At 30.9% G+C, this 18,702-nt stretch overlaps 8 protein-coding genes and 1 pseudogene across 9 annotated transcripts, besides 1 other annotated feature; 5 read left to right on the top strand and 4 right to left on the bottom strand.

The window, feature by feature from the left end:
* Window positions 1-12,031: part of a mobile genetic element that runs on past the window's edge.
* TVAGG3_0204810 (uncharacterized protein) lies at window positions 114-1,159 on the top strand (the record flags this gene model as incomplete). Its single annotated transcript, XM_051226434.1, has 1 exon — window positions 114-1,159. A coding segment is annotated over one exon (1,046 nt), but the record flags the coding sequence as incomplete, so codon positions are not given.
* TVAGG3_0204800 (organellar and viral DNA polymerase type B) lies at window positions 2,418-3,359 on the top strand (the record flags this gene model as incomplete). Its single annotated transcript, XM_051226433.1, has 1 exon — window positions 2,418-3,359. One exon carries the CDS (start codon window positions 2,418-2,420, stop codon window positions 3,357-3,359), a length of 942 nt encoding a protein of 313 aa, XP_051111419.1.
* On the bottom strand, window positions 7,563-8,531 carry TVAGG3_0204790 (annotated as a pseudogene). The gene has a single exon. A coding segment is annotated over exon 1 (969 nt).
* TVAGG3_0204780 (uncharacterized protein) lies at window positions 9,934-10,700 on the bottom strand (the record flags this gene model as incomplete). Its single annotated transcript, XM_051226432.1, has 1 exon — window positions 9,934-10,700. A coding segment is annotated over one exon (767 nt), but the record flags the coding sequence as incomplete, so codon positions are not given.
* TVAGG3_0204770 (uncharacterized protein) lies at window positions 10,772-11,878 on the bottom strand (the record flags this gene model as incomplete). Its single annotated transcript, XM_051226431.1, has 1 exon — window positions 10,772-11,878. The coding sequence occupies one exon, from the start codon at window positions 11,876-11,878 to the stop codon at window positions 10,772-10,774; it is 1,107 nt and encodes a 368-aa protein (XP_051111417.1).
* Window positions 12,032-14,372: 2,341 nt separating the features above from the next.
* Window positions 14,373-15,336, top strand: TVAGG3_0204750 (Rab small GTPase domain-containing protein; the record flags this gene model as incomplete). Its single annotated transcript, XM_001299371.2, has 1 exon — window positions 14,392-14,943. One exon carries the CDS (start codon window positions 14,392-14,394, stop codon window positions 14,941-14,943), a length of 552 nt encoding a protein of 183 aa, XP_001299372.2.
* A 28-nt stretch (window positions 15,337-15,364) lies between these two features.
* On the top strand, window positions 15,365-16,177 carry TVAGG3_0204740 (phage tail repeat-like family; the record flags this gene model as incomplete). The annotated part of the gene is made up of 1 exon (XM_051226430.1): window positions 15,365-16,177. A coding segment is annotated over one exon (813 nt), but the record flags the coding sequence as incomplete, so codon positions are not given.
* Window positions 16,178-16,703: 526 nt separating this feature from the next.
* On the top strand, window positions 16,704-16,946 carry TVAGG3_0204730 (serine threonine-protein phosphatase family; the record flags this gene model as incomplete). Its single annotated transcript, XM_051226429.1, has 1 exon — window positions 16,704-16,946. The coding sequence occupies one exon, from the start codon at window positions 16,704-16,706 to the stop codon at window positions 16,944-16,946; it is 243 nt and encodes an 80-aa protein (XP_051111415.1).
* A 4-nt stretch (window positions 16,947-16,950) lies between these two features.
* On the bottom strand, window positions 16,951-17,799 carry TVAGG3_0204720 (uncharacterized protein; the record flags this gene model as incomplete). The annotated part of the gene is made up of 1 exon (XM_051226428.1): window positions 16,951-17,799. One exon carries the CDS (start codon window positions 17,797-17,799, stop codon window positions 16,951-16,953), a length of 849 nt encoding a protein of 282 aa, XP_051111414.1.
* Window positions 17,800-18,702: the final 903 nt, after the last annotated feature.

The following is an 18,702-nucleotide window of genomic DNA, read 5'->3' as shown; positions in this document are numbered from 1 at the left end:
AGAATAACTGACCTATTTGATTGTGATTTAGAATTCATGAATGAAATATTATGGCAATTTCAAAAAAAAATAGCTGATGAGATAACGGATTAAATATTTTTAAATCATAATAAATGATTAAACAACAGCAACCACAGCAACTTAAGGCACAAAGCACCCAGGTCCTTCAGACCATTACATACGCCATATATGCATATAATTCAAAGACGGCAGAACAAACGCAAAGGTTGAAATATGGAGATTTGGAGATAGTATTGAAAAATGAGCGTTTCGAATTCGTTTGCAAAGGTGGTGCAGTGATATCAAATATAAAAGAAATTTTATTTATGAATTCAAAAATTAAAGGAATAACGGATGATATAACATCAATTCCACCAGAAGAACAAAGATATTACGCATTAAATGCATTTCCTAAAGTTTTGAAGATTGGAAGATTTAATTTAAATGAGGAATTCATAAAAGGTTTCCTAAATGACATAATGAAGAAAGTAGATAAGGAATATGTGGCTAGTGAGTTAATGAAGAAAGCAGATAAGGAATATGTCAACAGTGAGTTAGAGAAGAAGGTAGATAAGGAATATGTGGCTAGTGAGTTAGACCTTAAAGCGGATAAGGAATATGTTAATGAAAAAGATAATGAAATTAAAGAAAGGGTTGAATGGTATCATGAAAGGACATCAAAGATTTTAAAAACTAAAGCTGATACAGGATGGGTTTCAGGATGTTTAGACCTTAAAGCAGATAAGGAATATGTCAACAGTGAGTTAGAGAAGAAGGCAGATAATGAATATGTTAATGGAATATACCAAAGTTTGATAGGAACAACTAAAAATATTGAAACTATTGTTGGTGACTTTTCTGTCAATGAAGAAAATAAATATTTTAGATGGCAGTTTGTACAGTCCTTAAGAAATGGTATGCGGTGGAAACTCATTCCGAAAAATAACAATGAAATGTATGTAAGCTATATAAAGAATGATGGTACACAAGTTAAAGTTCCATTAGACAACAACTGTTACTTAAACTTATATGGAGATGAACAAAAGAAATATTTAAGAGTTTATGAAATGACAGATATGACATTGCCTCGCACAGCTCCAGTACCATATTATTATGACTATGGAGATGACGTCAGAACACCACATGTAGATGAACAAAAGTTAACATTATATTTAGATTATTATAGATATAAAAGATATAATGCAATAGAAAAAACGAGAATAGTATATTATTATATAGATGACAAAAATAAATATTATAGTCAAGATTTTACCTACCCTGAAAACATAAGATTATATTATAAAAAATATTCCGACACAAACCAGAAGAAACCTGAAATAGTTGCACTATATTTTAAGTTCAAAATAGACAATCCTATATTATCTCATATGTTTGATTTAATGAACCCAGTAGGTTCTATTTATACGTCTATGGATGCAAGAGGTCCTCAAGTAATGTTTGGTGTTGGTGCATGGGAACAAATAGTCGACAAGTTTTTGTATTGTGCTAACTCTTCAAAGGAAATGGGTGGAAGTAAAACGATTACAGGTGAAAATTTACCTGCACACAGTCACTACATAGATTTAAGTACATCTCAAGCGGGTTGGCATAAGCATAGATATTGGGATTGGTCAGGAATGACAAAAGGTAAAGGATATGATGTTAAAGACGACGTTAAGTTTGCTATAAATTGTTACTGGAGTGACACTCAGGGAGAAGGAAACCATACACATTTCGTTTCAGGATATACACAAACAACGGGACAAGGTAAAGAATACATGCCACCTTACATGACAGTTTACGCATGGTATAGAGTTCAATGAAGCTGCTGACGACTCTATTGCGTTTTACCCTCGACATAAATTAGTTGAAAGTAGGAATGGCAAACTTGCTGAAACCATTGACGAAGCAAAGCGAGGAGTGGTTATTGAAATACTTGGCTATAACATAAACGATGACACTTATAAAGTAAGATATGAAGGAGGCGTTGAAGATGTTATACCATCTAAGAACTTGAGAGAGTCAATGACAACACATCTGGGACCATTAGAGCGGGAGTACTGGAAAGACAAAAATAAGCCAGAAAGAATAAGAAAATTCTTCTAAACTTTTTCATTAGATGTAAATCAGACATGAATGAGAACAGTCATGATATTATTAATGGTACCATTTATTTTTGTCATAAAGACGCAAACGGACTCTTTGAGTCCTGAGGTCTTTCAGACCGAAGCGGCGAGGACGAAGTCCATGAACAAAAATCATGTTTATGTTAGCATGTTAGATCTCACCCGTTTTCTAACCACTTTTCTAACATGGTCTAAAACTCTCGAAAATCATGAATTTTTGACATTTCCTTATGAAAGAAAAATAACGCTAATTTTTTTCAAAGAAAAAATTTTTATCTTGTATGTAAAGATATGATTTCAACAATAGGTTCTACAACACTTCAAACAACAACTTCACCAAACTCTTTAGTTATGAATCCAACATCTATGTTAGTAGAGATGAAAAGCTTCATTCCTTCTTCATATACTTTTGAGACAGAAATACAAAGAATTAAGCAAGAACTTTTAACAAGTAATTTAGACTGTAGTGCGAAAGATGAAACAAATGAACAGTATCTTTATGACATGCAGGACATTATTGACCATTTACCCAAATTGCCTGAAATCCAACAACAAAAGCTCACTATTCATGAATTCGATGAAATAGAAGTGAAACCAACTGACTCAGTAGAAATAAAGAAGTTCATACGTAAAGTAAACTATGAGTTTCTAGGATATCATTGCAACCATAAAGTTATGGACAAAGATTGCGACATGGTATATAAGAACATCTCTGACATATATAAATCTGGGGAGTTTAAGACATACGACAACTTTGTTTCATTAGTTGCTGAATGTGTTTGGGAAATAAGAGATAAAGATAGAAGAGGTAAGGTATGGCATGAACAGTTAAAACCAGCAGCTTTTGAGTTAAAGAAAACCATTGACGCCTTAGTTGTTCTAGCTGGTTTTATTTCAATGTATAACGCAAAAATGAATCCGCAATGTTCAAAATGTAAAGCAGCAATGAGGAAATATAACTACTCCGTCAAAGAGATAGAACGTATGAGAAACGACTATGCTGACTTAAAGAAAGAAGTAGAGAAACCAGCAGAAGATAAAATGGATATGTTGACATTTCTGAACAAAAACTATCCAACTGCTGACGATTTCCTATTATCTGATGTCAAGAAGAAATATAAAGAAACCTTCGGCATAGTTAAAATTTTTGATATCCTTCGTGAAGAAATAGAAGCTACAAAACTGTTTAAAGTCATGAACCATCGCAACATATACCATGTAAAACGCTTGTAAATAGTTTTCTTCGATGTTAGAAAAGTGGTTAGAAAACGGGTGAGATCTAACATGCTAACATAAACTTTATTTTTGCATTAATCCCACTATGTTGTCAAAATGTCATGTTGTCAAAATGTCATGTTGTCACTATTTTTCAGAGAAGTTAAATTACCGAGTGACACATAGTGACATAGTGACACCTTCAGTTCTTCAAAAATAATGAATAAATGCCTTCCTCATTAATCCCACTATGTTGTCAAAATGTCATGTTGTCACTATTTTTCAGAGAAGTTAAATTACCGAGTGACACATAGTGACATAGTGACACCTTCAGTTCTTCAAAAATAATGAATAAATGCCTTCCTCATTAATCCCACTATGTTGTCAAAATGTCATGTTGTCAAAATGTCATGTTGTCACTATTTTTCAGAGAAGTTAAATTACCGAGTGACACATAGTGACATAGTGACACCTTCAGTTCTTCAAAAATAATGAATAAATGCCTTCCTCATTAATCCCACTATGTTGAAAAATTCATGTTGTTGTCAAAATGTCATGTTGTCACATTTTTCAGAAAAGTTAAATTACCTGGTGACCTGGTGACTGGTGACACCTATCAGTTCTTCAAAAATAATTCATTAGTTAGAAAAATAACGCTAATTTTATTTTTATATCTTTTTTATTTTGTATGTAAAGACAGTAATGACAAACATTGAGTTTGAAACAGTTAGAAAGATAGACGATGACACCAAAGTGGTTAGAATAGGTGATTTAAACGTAAGATACTCAAAGAAATACAACAAATATTCTTTGTCAGACATTATATCTCCATCTGAAAAGAAAACAAACGACTGGGTTAGAAATGCTTCAACTCAGAAAATTTTGACAAGAAATCCTGAGCTTATGATATCAGTAGCATTTCATGGAACAAGAGCATATCTTATAGACAAAAGTCTTATACCAATAGTTTTGTTATGGTTAGACCCAGTTGTTGGATATAACTTCATAACATATGGTTCATTCGATACTGAACGTTGCAGTGAAGGCTTACTTTACATCGTTCAGAAACCGAAGGACTTCAACACAAAAAGATATAAGATAGGAAGGACATATAATATAACTCAAAGATATGACAGTACAGTCAATAGAGTCAAGGTTGTGTTTGTTAATGATATGAGAGCTGCTGAAACAGAACTGCTTGAAGTTTTTGAGAAAATGTATGGTGCTCCCACGAAAGGTAAAGAAACGTTTGAAGTAGATGAGATAGATAAAGCTATAAAATTATTTGACGAAGTTGCTGAAAAATACATGTAAAGCGTTTATTTTTGTCTTTTGTGAAAGTCAGAAAATAAAGTTAGTTTTATTTATTTTGTATGTAAAGACAGTAATGTCAACATCAGAGAACACAACAACTACTATCGTTCATGAAGCCATTAATGAAGAATACGAGTACATACAGTATAACAAACAACTTCGCCTCATTCGTTCGGTCAAAGATGACATGTACCAAATGCAAAGTATAATGAATGCTCTTCGTTCTACAAAGCAAGAGGTGAGAAAAGAGGTGAGATCTCACTTCTTCACCTAAACATTATTTTTGGGTCATTTACACTCATTACGATGAAGTCATGACAAATCATTTTCCATGTTGTTGTCAAAATGTCATGTTGTCTCATTTTTTCAGAGAAGTTGAATGACCTGGGAGCACATGGTAACATGGTGTTATGATTTGAATTAATTATTGAATAACCTGAAAACCATTAACGATAAAATAACTGATAACAAAATTTTATTTTTATATAAATGAATACCCCGCAAGCTCAAAATTTACCACGAATCATAACAAGGGAGGAAACGATAAAAATGCTGCGAGAACTTGCTAAAAATAACAAACCACTAAAACTGAGAAAATGTGGTTATGCAGTAATGATGGAAAGAGAGATGTTGTCAAAGAAAAATAAAAATTAATTTTGGATTGAGTTTAAAAATTCATCTCTTCCAATCAATTTATTTATTCTATTAAATTCTTTTATTTTTGCTTCACTTAGTTTAAGGATTGAACGGTAAGTTTCTAATTTTTCGATTATTTCTTTATCGTTTTCAACCTCACCGCATTGTGGCTTCTTTTTGTAATAGCATATTTTTGATTTAATTCTGTTTAGTTTCTTTTTATATTCATCGTCTGGACTCTTGACTGCTTCGTTGTCACTCATTTCTTACGAAATAAAAAAAATTAAATATTATTTAAATATAATGGAGTAATAAAATAAATCGGAATTTCTATTAATTTATTGTCAACTTCAACTAATGCATTGCCGTTAATATATCTAACAAATTCAGCTATTGTGTCAAATCTTCGTCTTCTTTTTGTCATTGATTTATCAGTTTTTCCATAATCGAGATGAATCAAAACTTTATCCCCTTGTTTAAAATTCATGAGCCCCGAATTAATTTGTTCACGTTTAACATCATTCAACCTTTCCATTTGCTTTCTAATATATTCCCATTCTTTTGAAATATCATTTTTCATTTCCACCGGTTTCATGTTTATAGTTCTATGCCATGTATTATTATAATAATATACTAACTGTTGTATGATGGAGTCATGATTTCCATCCCAGTATATCTGACCGTTAACCCCTAACGCATCTCTAAGAGTTCTCATTACCGCATCAACTATTTTATTATGAAACGTATATGGAGAGGATGAAAAGTAAAAATTAATTTGTGGGAAATAATGAGTCATAGTTGCCTGAAATCCTTTATCACTATCACCCCTGATATTATCTACTCTTTCATGATCTAGTAAGTATTGAATAGCTCTTCTTGTTTCCTGTTCTGTTTTCCCTTTCACTGGAATGCAATATAAATATCTGGTGTTAATGTTAATGGCAAATAAATAAGTAACGTTTCCTTTTGAATATTCTAAATGATCGATTTCGTATGAATATGGATATGGTGCAAATGAAGGGCGACCAAATTTTTCCTTTAACGGTTGAATTTTCGGGTCAATTGGTTTATTTAATATCTTGAAACCCTTTTTAAAATCTTTTTGCTTCTTTAATGTTTGAAATGGATATAATAAAGTGAATGATGAAGGATTAACTGGAGGAGGTGGTTTTGGTATTGCAGGTACAGTCGTTGGAGGTTTTGGTGTTGCAGGTACAGTCGTTGGAGGTATTGGTGTTGCAAGTGGTTTAATTTTATCCGCTTTGATTTTGGATGATGAAGTTTTGGAATTCATTCCTTCCTTCATTAATTCTGGATGTATTCTATTCATTTGTTTTAAATATGCTGTATATAAAGGTTTGATATACTTTCCCGCTTCGAGTTTATGTTGAAGGATGAATTCCAAAAGTTGATCTTTATTTAAAAGTTGGGCTGAATGTGGTTTAACTAATGAATCATAAATTAAAGCTTGTGCATCATTTTTGGTCTGAAGGACCCGGGCGTTTTGTTCTTTTTTTTTGTGGCTCAGGATTATATAATTTATATAATTCATCAATATCTTCTTCTGTTAATACTTCATTTTTGAAATCTTTCAAATGTTTAAGTTGTGATTTAGTTTTTCCTTTGTATATTCATTATTTTTAATTTTATCTTTAATTTTAGAAATATTTTCATCATGATATTTCAAAAATTCATTATCATAATATGAATAATAATAATCATATCATCATCCGTTATATTTTCATCATATTTTTGGAGATATGCTTTTAAATCATAATAACTAAGAAAATTTTGATCACGTACTAAATCATCAATTAAATTTTCTAAATCTACGTTATCCATTTATATAAAAAAAAAAAATGTTTTAAGGGTGCCCACCTCTTTGATCAAGAATCAAAACCATCATTCAACGGTTCCTTTTGTCTCTTCTGTGGCATTTCATTAAATAAACGGCATACAACATCCATTTTCACAACATACAGCCTTAGTGTGTGCTCCTGTTAATGCAGTCTTACCGATTGTTAAGCGAGTCATTGACCCGTTTTTAAGTTGTAAATTAATATTCTGACCATCAAATATCACTTTATCATTTATTATATCCAAATAATTTTTAGGTGTTAATTGTTTATTTTGTCGTAAACTAACTCCTTTCATTTTTTGTGCAATCTTTTTAAAATCACTTCCATCAATTGAACCGTTGAATGATGTATAACACTTGGGCATAAAGCAACCATGTTATCACCTTGTTTCTCAATTGCTAAACCCAATAACTTCTTCTCATGTGCTTTTTCTTCAGCTTTATTCTTTAATTTAGGTTTAAATTTCTCATCAAAACAAAAGAAATCAAAAGGTGCGAATTTGAAAATGTTTTTATCATAAAATTGTTTATCGGTAACAATTGCTTGAAATGCTTGAGTGTTAGGAAGATTTGGGTCGCCAGCGATTGCCCAATAAGATGAATCAGTATCACCTTCAATGAAATGAAAACGATTAACATTCATGCATTTATACATAAAATCATAAATGAAAACCAAATACCAGTATTTAGCATTATCTAAAGTGAAGAATGCCTCTTGTAAACATGTTCACATCTATAAAATCTATCTTTGAGCATCACTTGATACGTATCTTCACCTATTTCTCTTATGTTTTTAAACTTATTTGACATACATGCAACGCGTGCCTTCTGTGCATTCATTATTTTAGTCTTTGCGTAATTTTGTGTATTCATTGCATCGTAACCATATGATCCATTAAGTGAAATCTTGCAAAATAAACTTTTTCCTTTATTTCCTTCTAATTCAGCCTTTTGTCTTTCGTTCATAAATTTGTTCGCAAATTCATTAAAACAAGTGTTTTTAGTAAATGTTAAAATTGATTGAATGTCATCGATGATAAAATGAAATTGTCTATTAGATACCAAAGATAATAAGAAGAAAATGGTTGATATTGGTTGTGTGTTGATGCTAACTGAGTTAATTTTCTCTGTTTCTGGTCAACTGGTAGATTGTTTGATTTCATGTAATTATACATAAAACTGCCAATTGTTTTTTCATCTGTGATAATATCTAAGTTTCTTATTATCGGTAAAAAGTTTATGTAATCATTAATGTATTTTTCATCAATGTGACCCTTTACTTCAGCCACAAATAAAGTATTTTTCTTCTTAATTATTCCCAGTGCTTTTGCTTTCTTTGTTGCTGTATCACAAATGATAACACCATTCAATCTTCCCGGCATATACATTTTATGGTCAGTATATTGAATGAAATCATGAGGATTAGATGAAAATGATGAAGGATATAATGAATTAAAGTCAACTCCAACGAAATGAGTCATAATGTTGGTGGTGTCCTCATTTGATACAGTTTTAGTTTCTGGATTATATGAAAGTTTATTAATGTGCGTGATTCCTTTAAGATTTACTCTATGTTGAACATTTGATAAACCACCAGTAATTCCATTACGGAGAATGTGATAAGCTTCAACTGAATCTAAAGTCATTGGTAAATTATTTTTTAATGCATAATTTCTTAAATTGATTCTTAAACGTTGAACATCTTCATCTTTATTTGATTTTACGACATTGCAATAACAACACATTAACTGACAATTTTCTTTAGTATGTGGTTTTTCATTATCGATTCTATCCAATGTTGGTTTATTTGCATATGTAAACGCTTTACCACACATTTTGCATTTAGATGAAAGGATTAAATCGTGATAGTATTGAAAATCATCCGTTGAAACATTATTTTTAGTATCCCTTTCTGCTTTTTCATCTTGTTTCTTATATGATTCAATTTTATATTTCCAATACTTTTTCGTTAATTCAAAACTTGATTCCACATTTTCTTCTTCTGGATATGTTTCATTAGGATTAAAGTCTTTATATGCTAAAGCGTAACGAATCATTGAAGCATTCGATGATAAAGAAAGATTATGAAGCATGTCAATTTTATAAACAAATGTTTCTTCGATAATTTTATCAATTGGGTCAATCATAATTTCAACGTCTTTATTGCAATAATGAATAAAATATTCTAATCTATTCTCAAAATTTTTAGCATCATTGAGATATATTTGATAATCTGAATCGGATATAGTTTCTTGAGTTAATGCTGAATAAAATGAATCTTGAGTGAATGGTTCCACTTTATATAATTCTTCTTCGTAATTCTCCCATGTGATGAATTGATAAGGGAAAAAGGATTTAACACGTGTTTTATTGTTTCCGAAATCTTGAGTGAATTGGTCTAATGTCCCACCCGCTATATAATTTCTGATGTCAATAAATCTTAATTCATATGGAACGTTTGTTTTCTTTACAATGATTTGCTTAAATTGTGAAGATGAACCCAGTATTGATTTTATTTTCCATTTTGCAGTGTTTAAATCATGAAGAATTAAATTTAAATCAAACTTTCCCGAATTAAAACCTATGATATTCACTTTATTGAATTCCTCATCTAGAAGTTCTTTAAATGCTTCCTTCTGTTTTTCATTTAATGTATTCATTAATTCTTCATATTGTTCAATATTTGATTTAGCAACTAATGAACAGGTTGAAAATAAAAATTCAATCCAATCAGAGATGAACGAATCACTTGATGTTAAGCAAAAATTCCTCGTAAATGTTTTATCACGGTCTACGACCTCGCCGCTTTGCGGCTTTATTTTGACAGTTGATGATACCATGAATGGTTTTAAGTAAGCATTCAAAGTTGCACACTCAGAAAGTTGTAATTCTTCTTTAGTCTCTAATGTTTCAAAGTCAAAAGTAATATAATATCTTGTCGGTTGATAATATTCCTGCAAATTGTGAGCTAATAACCACTGATATATCTTCTGTTTCGTAATATGTGGTGCATATGGTTGTTGTGTGTTTTGCAATTGAACGTCTTGAATTAATCTTCCATTATTTTCTTTACATTTCTCACAATGTTTTAAAAATCTTCTTTGGTTTTTCCTTTCTGGATCATCACGGATAGAATATACTTCTTCTTTGCAAAAGGGGCAAACTTTATATCCTGTGAGTGCTTCAACGTCTGTAATTCTGTCAGCGTGAAGTTTTCCACATGGACTCTGTGTTAATAAAATATTTACTGTTTCAAATTCTGGATCTATCATTATTGATTCCACTAATGGAAAGTCTACCTTGTTAATGTCTACGTCTTCTGGTTGAGGATCACAATAATAAAAATCAATATTAACGTTTAACATTCTTGCTAACCTCTCACTTTCTGATGAAATGTCAAATCCTTCATATGCATCTATGGCTTCATTTAAATAACTTCTACGAGTTTTAGGATTAACACCATCAGGAATGTTATAGAAGCGTTTAAATAACCTTCTACCTTCGGCTCTTATTTGATTATCATTCATTTTAGCTGTTCCATTTTTGTTCATTTATGTAAGAATAAAAATTAAAAAATAAAGTTTATTTTTTTTTTAAAGTCCGAGACTCAGAGAGTCCAGGGCTAAAGTCCATAAAATGAATTAAGAACACATAAATTTTTATCATCTGCGACATGACGAATACATTTTAATTTACTCAAGAATGCGTACCCTGATACATTAAATCTAATTCCTGTCTTATTTAATTTCACAACTTTGAAAAGGAATGTATGAATAGCTATAAAATGATGAGAAGATGTTTTATGGGTTGCTTCCATTTTTTCTGAAATAAATGAATAAATATAATGCTTATACGTTTTCATATCTTTTATATTCTTAATAACGAATGGTATAGACCTTTCCACTTCATCTTCCTTCGGTGCTGTTCTTTCATATGAAACATTATTGGTATCTTCAATAATGAAACCACAATCACACAAAATTTTATAGGTTCCAATGGTTTCTTTTGATATTTTATCTAATAAATCAAAAACTTTATCAACACCTGTGCATTTATTTAAATAATAATTTGTGTAAATATCATGATCTTCTTTCTTAATCGTATTTGTTGCATATGTTACATTTTTCAGTGCTTTTTTGAATTTTTCAGAATCAAGAGGAGGTGAAAGTAATATACATGGATAATCTCCATCGTCAATAAACTGAAGCTTATGTTTATGAATAAATTTTGTGCCTTCTTCTGAAAGTGTTTCGTCAATATCACCATCTAATAAATTTTGTGTTGATTCTAAGACATAATTTTTATATCTTTCTTCATGAGATTTCTGAACTGCTGATTCTGAAGCTGGGATATTCATTAAACCCTCTACTTCATTTTCATTATATTTTTCAACTTCTCTTAATTCCTTAATTTTTTCATCTATTTCATCTCTTATTTTTTCCAGTCTTTCAATTTCATCATATTCATCATCTTTAATCCGTTCTTCATAATATTCAGGGAAAACATCAGGTTCTTTAGTTTTTCCCTTTTTAGATGTGGGATATAAGAAATTTATAACATCATCTTTATTCATTTTTCCATCATAATCAAACTCATTTAAAAACTCCGCGAATTTTTGACAATTTCTTAAATAATATTTATCAACCTCATAACCTGCCTCCTCTAATATATCCTTTATTTCCCTGTTTGTGAATCCTAATTTTTTAACGTCGTTAGTCTTGACACTCATTTCATACAAAATAAAAATAAATTATTCAGAAATGTAAGACATGAATTTTTAAAGTTTATTTTTTATTCATGAAAATAATTATTTCTAATTTCTTTTACTCTCTCGTACATACTAGATTTGAAGAATTCAGAACTTTTACCATAATCTCCTAAATGTTTTCTTATCTTATTGGTTTTCCATTCATAATATGAAACTGTATAAACTTTATCTTTATCTTTGCATCTTTCATCACTTCCAATATATTTATATTTCAATTTTGATTTATTGGTTTCATATTCATTAACGTTTAATAATTCACAGTCTTCCTTTTTAAATAAATGTTTTATGTATTCAGGATTAACAATTCTATAATATTGCTTCCCTTTAAATCTTTGAATATAAAGGAACACCATCCTCTAAAATTCGATAATCTATTTTATCTGGTTTTACTTGTTGGGTCATTTATGTAAGAATAAATAAATAAATAAATAAATTATTTTAAAATTAATGTGTTAAAAAAATGATACAAAATCGCTCGATATTGTATGAATTCTTACGTTTACAAAAAAAGTCACATAACCCATCCATATATACTACTCAGAACCATCTTCAAATTCAATTCCATGAATTGGTGGATATTGTTAAGAATGAGATTCATTTATTGAATGCATTATCTCAGTTAAAAACGGACAATGATTACAACATTAAGATTGATATGGACTATTTTAAAGAGTATAATAATCCTCATGCATTTTTAGTTTATTTAGATCAAATTCAAGATATTAACCAGTGCTTTGTTTATTGAACAATGCTTTTTAATGCAGATATAGATTCTAAAAATAAAGATGAAACCCCACTCTTTTTATTGCAGCAGCAGCAGAAAACAAATATAAAGAAACAGCAGAACTTCTTATTTCATATGGTTCATGTATAAATTTGAAAGGAAAATACGGAAAAACCACTCTTCATTATGCAGCAAAATCTAATAATAAAGAAATTGCCGAATATCTTATATCATACGGTACAAATATAAATGCTAATATGGATGTTAATAAATATTCTGCTCTTTATCATAACCCATTGTGTAATACCTATTTCATACAGTAGAGATATTAATGCAGCAATGTCACGTAGCTATGAAAAAACAGAACTTTTCATTTCACATGGTGCAGATATAAATGCTAAATGAAAACAGAGAAATCGCTCTTCTTCAAGCAATATTTCATGAAAATAAAGGAATTATAGAGTCTCTTAATTCTCATGGTGCAGATATAGATGCTAAATCAGAATCCTTAAAATTGTGAAATTGGAAGACTTCTTATTTTGAGTTCTACTAAAGGAAATATAGCTGAATCTGATGGATGCCTTTAGGAACATCGACAGAGTTGATGAAGAATGTATTTCACAGGATACAATGAATAATTGATTTTATTGGTATTGCTTATAGAATTTGCATATAATATGACTTCGAATGATTGAAATAAATTGTGTCATCATTACACAAATAAAAAATTCACTTATCACATCTCATATTTTATCGATATTGCGAGAGTTCTAAGAGAAATCATATCTATTTTACAGATTATATCTATAAGCTTATAAAATTATGTATACAATCTTCTTCTAATTCGAAATCACAATTGAATATGATAATTTTAGAAAATCAATTCAAATTAGGAAAAAATCACTGAGATAGATTAAATAAGAAATTCAGTCAGTATTAATTATTGAATTCATTGAAACTCCAACAAGATGAGTCATAATTATTCATTTTTTGATATGAATAATGTTAATTTTGATGCAGTGCCAATCGCTTTATTGTTATATTATAGAATTCAAATTTGTGATAAATATTTATTTATTTTATCTGCTTAAAATTACTATTGTTCAAGAGAATTCATATGAATCTCAAATTATTAACATTATGAACAGCTATGATAGGAAATCAATCGGTAGATTTATAATAATATGTTTGTATTATTTGAATATTGAATACTTATGGATCCTTCCCTCAAGCGTATTATTTGTCATGATTATTTTGTGCGAAATAAAATAGAAGATATCAAAGATCTTGGACTTTGATGAAGAGTATGCGTCTTTACATATAATTATGCCTGACTCTATTTTGAAAATAACGATTTTGAAATCAAATCAAGCAAATGCATGCGTATTTTGATTTGACTTATACTGTAATAGGATAGGTATTTGATGGAAATCAATGATATGCCTTTGTTTAGTTGATTAATTGTTATTTGTTGATGCAATTTGCTTTTTTTTATGAAAAAAAATTTAATTCTCAAAAATCAGCATGTTCGTCAAAATCAAGGAATCAAAGAATGAATCAAATATATCCCGAAATCTGAAAAATAAAAAATGACAATTGAAAAAATAGAGCATGCTTTCAAATAAGAAACATGGAAACTCTTTCAAAATTATATTTCATTCCGTCATAAAATGTTATAATAAAACCGACTTTACAGTGAGGAATGTCAAGTGTAAAAAGAATTTCTAACCGCTAAAATAAAAACTAAGGTATGAAAGCATCTATTCCACGCGTTGTAATGCTTGGCAGCACTGCTGTTGGAAAGACGTCTTTAATTAACATAATTGTTAAACAGTCTTTTGATGCCGTTACTCCTCCAACCACTGGAGCCGGTTTTTATGAATACAAAGATGGCGCAAGAGAAATCCAAATCTGGGATACAGCAGGCATGGAAAGATTCAGATCTTTGAATAGTATTTATTATCATCGTGCAGTTGGAGCAATTCTTGTCTTTGATCTTACAAATATTAACTCTTTCAAGTCTCTTGAATCATGGAGGCAAGAATTTGTTTCAAAGACATCGCCTAACGCTGTTATTGCCCTCGTTGGCAACAAATGCGATAAAGAATCTGACATAGAAGTCGAAGATAGTGAAATTGAAGCATATTGTCAAGAACACAATCTCAAATACTTCAAAACTTCCGCACTCAGTGGCGTAAACGTTGTAGAATGCATAAATACACTCATATCTATTTTGCCACCGGGCGAAGACAATGTAGAATCTATGCCAGTTGAAGCAGAAAAGAAGGGAGGATGCTGCTAGGTATCTTTCTATTCGTGTCCTTATATATTTTATTTTCATCTTTCTTTCCTTATTTATAAATCTCTTTATTTTGTTAACATTTTTAATTAAAAAATACAAACAACTCTTTTTGCTTCGTTTATTTTACATTCGGTAAAAGATAATCAATAGACATTTGGATTTTCTCTAAATTTTCCCTTGATATATTAGGAACGTATAAACTAGCATGCATATAATTATTTTTCAAGTACTACTCCTCACAGTTCATAAAGTTTGTGGATGAATTTTTTGATGATCGTATTATTTCGATTATAAGTATTAAAAAAAAAAAAAAAAAAAAAAAAAAAAAAGGTAGTGGGGCTTCCAGGCACTTCGTGCCCTCTAGCCCCCCGTCACTTTTCTGTCACTTTTCAGGAAAAAACATTTTTATTATATATATAAAATGAATTTTACAAAACCACCGTTACCCTTCTTTGGAAATAAGAGTAGATGTAAAGATATTCTATTGAGAGAACTTAAGAAACTACCGAATGGTCTAACATTTGTAGACTTGTTCGGTGGAAGTTTCTATATATCTCATTTGTGCCATACAATATTTCCTGACTCAAAGATTATATGCAATGACTTCGACAACTATATGAACCGTCTCAAACATATACCAGACACAAACAAAATATTGAAAGAGTTAAAAGAAAAGATACCTATAGGTAAGATGGAACGTATACCATTAGATAACAAAAATATTGTGAGAGAGGTTTTGAAAAAAGCAGAATATATAGACTGGGATAGTATATCTGCTAGACTATTATATAGTGGTTCTATAAGAGTTCATGACATTGAGACACTTATGTCAAAAGTTTTATATCTTAACTATACAAATGTTTTCAAAGAGAACATAGAAAAATATATTGAGGGTATAGAGTTTGTGAGATGTCATTGGACAGAGTTGTATGAAAAATATAAAGACAAGGAAAATGTTTTCTTTATAGTGGACCCGCCGTTCTATAACACATGGGATTTTCAATACCAAGTAGACTGGACTTTGAGAGACTCTTTAGAAACTTTAGACGTTTTACATAACCATCCATGCTTTTACTTTACATCCGATAAAAGTGGTTTGGAAAGTGTCATGAGATGGTTAGAGGACATACATGACTATGAGTTTAGATACGATAAGATAGAATATGAGAGAGGTCCTATAAACTGGAGAAAGTGTCATAACAAAGAAATTTTACTAGTAAGTAAATGTGGTTTGAAATAGGACTACTTGTTTTAGGTTTTTTCCATTGTGTCATTTACTTATTTGACGTGGCAGAAAGATATAGAGAATATGAAGATGAACCAATGCCAGCAAATGTTCAGTATATGTACTCGTAAGAGATATTTTTATCTAATATTAAATGGACGCACAGAACTTAGCGAATGCACAGCAACCTGGACAACCAAACCCAGAGAATATTCCAAATGAAGTTAGAATACAAACTGCAATGGCAAACTATGGTCAAGTGCCAACAGATGTACAAATGCAAACTGCCATGTCAAATGACGCTGCGTTAGGTTTGCCACCATGGTATGCAAATATGAGATGGAAAGAGTTTTATACAAACCCTGAAGTGGGATATAAACAACTTTATGCAGATGACGCGAACACAGGAGTTGACCCAGAGTATGTTTTCTACCAGAGGAGAAATAGAATGTATGAGCTCCAGTTAAAGAATGCTATGGAACTCAGAAGGAAACGTAAGAGACTAGGTGGACATTAGATTTTTACATATAGTAAAATGGGTTTCTTTGGAAGAATAGGAAACTTCTTTCGAAATGTTGGAAGAGGTATATGGAATGGAATAAAAACCGTCGGAAGAGGAATTTGGAACGGAGTCAAAAATATTGGCAAAAGAGTAGGTCAGTTCGTTGGTATTATACCTAAAGACCCTGAACCAGAAGAACAAGCTCCTGTTATACAACAGCCTGAACCTGCACCACAGTCTAGTTGGCAACCAAATCCAACACCTCAACCGTATTAAAAAATCATATTTTTACCGTTCGATAGTAGTTGTATATGAAACTAAGTTCTAAGTAAAACGCATGGTATAATGGAACTATTCTCTTTCTTCCATCTGTTGTAAACCATACTTGAAAGTCTGAAATACTTCCACTCGGCGGTTCATATAGCTTTGTAGGTTTTTCGTAAAAGTCATTTGCCAAGCATAAAAAAGAGTTTTGTGCGCCAGAAAATGAAGCATGAACTATAATAGCATCTGAGTCGAAAACATTTTCATATGTTCCATTAGGGTTTTCGACTTCATAAAAGTTCGGGTGTACTGGATATTCTGCAGGCTGATTTAACATCCTCAAAAATCTATACCATGCCAAGTTGTTATATTTTGTAGAAATATAAACGTCTTCTCCAAGGTCTTCTATTCTATTGATTTTAACAGTTGCATTTTTCCTGTCATATATAATATCGAGATGGTACTCTCCTTCGTCAATGTTGTACTGTTTTGCATATTCGAGATAGATATCGTTTATTTTTTCTTGAAAAGCTTGAAGAGTTGTTTCTAAGTTTACAAGCAAACTAACTTGTAAAAGTTTTCCCTGTTCAAATTTCTCATACGTACGTTTCTCTTTGTTATAGTATCGAATTTCAAAAGCGACCGTAAATGGGAAACCATGTATGGCTTCTGAAATGAACTTCATTCTACGAAAGCCAATAGCTTTTGTGACGGATGGGTCTCTTAACCATCTTAAGGGGTAGTCAAAACGATAGCCTTCATGCTTTACGGTCTCTGTCTCAAACTTTTGACCGACATTAGTAAAAAGTTCATCTAATGGTTTAGTTGTAGCAACTCTTGAATTTTCTTTTTCTATTGAAAGCATATTTTATCTAGAATAAAAATGTCAAATGAAACAGCGTCTATGAGAGAAATACAACACAACCGACAACTCATTTTTGCAAGCTCTAAATAAGAACACAACAAACTTTTCAAACTATTCTAAGATATCTGAGTCATTGAAAGAAGGAAACTTAAAACTGACATTAAACCCAATGACAGACGAGTTTCTATTTCAAGACAGTAAGAACCATACTGTTTGTATAAATCCAACAAAAGGAACTTTAAACGAGAAACCTATAGATGAACTTCTTTTGAAAGCAGATATTGACAACAAAGCTGACAAAGAGTATGTCATTGAAAAAGTTCAAGAAGAACATGACAGAGCAGATGCAACATATGCAACGAAAGAACATACTCATCCTGAACTAGCGGACAAAACATATGTTGACAATAAAATGTCAAGTGAAGTGACAAGAGCTGAAAACGAATATTCTAAAAAGACTCATATACATACCATTGCAAATATTACAAAAACTTACAAAAACCTTAAACAGGAAAAGTGACGTTGGACATACACATTCTATATCTGAAATAACAGACTTAAACGTTTAGCCTTGAAAAGAAAGCTGACAAAACATATGTCAACAGTGAGTTAGAGGAGAAGGTAGATAGGGGTTGTATGGCTAGTGGCGTTAGTGAAGAAGGCAGATAAGGAATATGTGGATGAAAAAGACAATGAAATTAAAGAAAGGGTTGAATGGTATAATGAACGGACATCGAAGATTTTAGAAGGTAAAGCCAATACAGGGTGGGTTTCAGGATGTTTAGACCTTAAAGCGGATAAGAACCATACACATACATTGCAATATTACAAACTTACAAGAAACCTTAAACAGGAAAAGTGACGTTGGACATACACACGATTTCTTCGCAACTGTTGGTATAG

This window comes from Trichomonas vaginalis, chromosome IV (assembly GCF_026262505.1).
Source record: "Trichomonas vaginalis G3 chromosome IV, whole genome shotgun sequence".
In the NCBI taxonomy this organism is placed as follows: domain Eukaryota; phylum Parabasalia; order Trichomonadida; family Trichomonadidae; genus Trichomonas; species Trichomonas vaginalis.
This window is presented reverse-complemented; position numbering and strand designations above follow the sequence as displayed.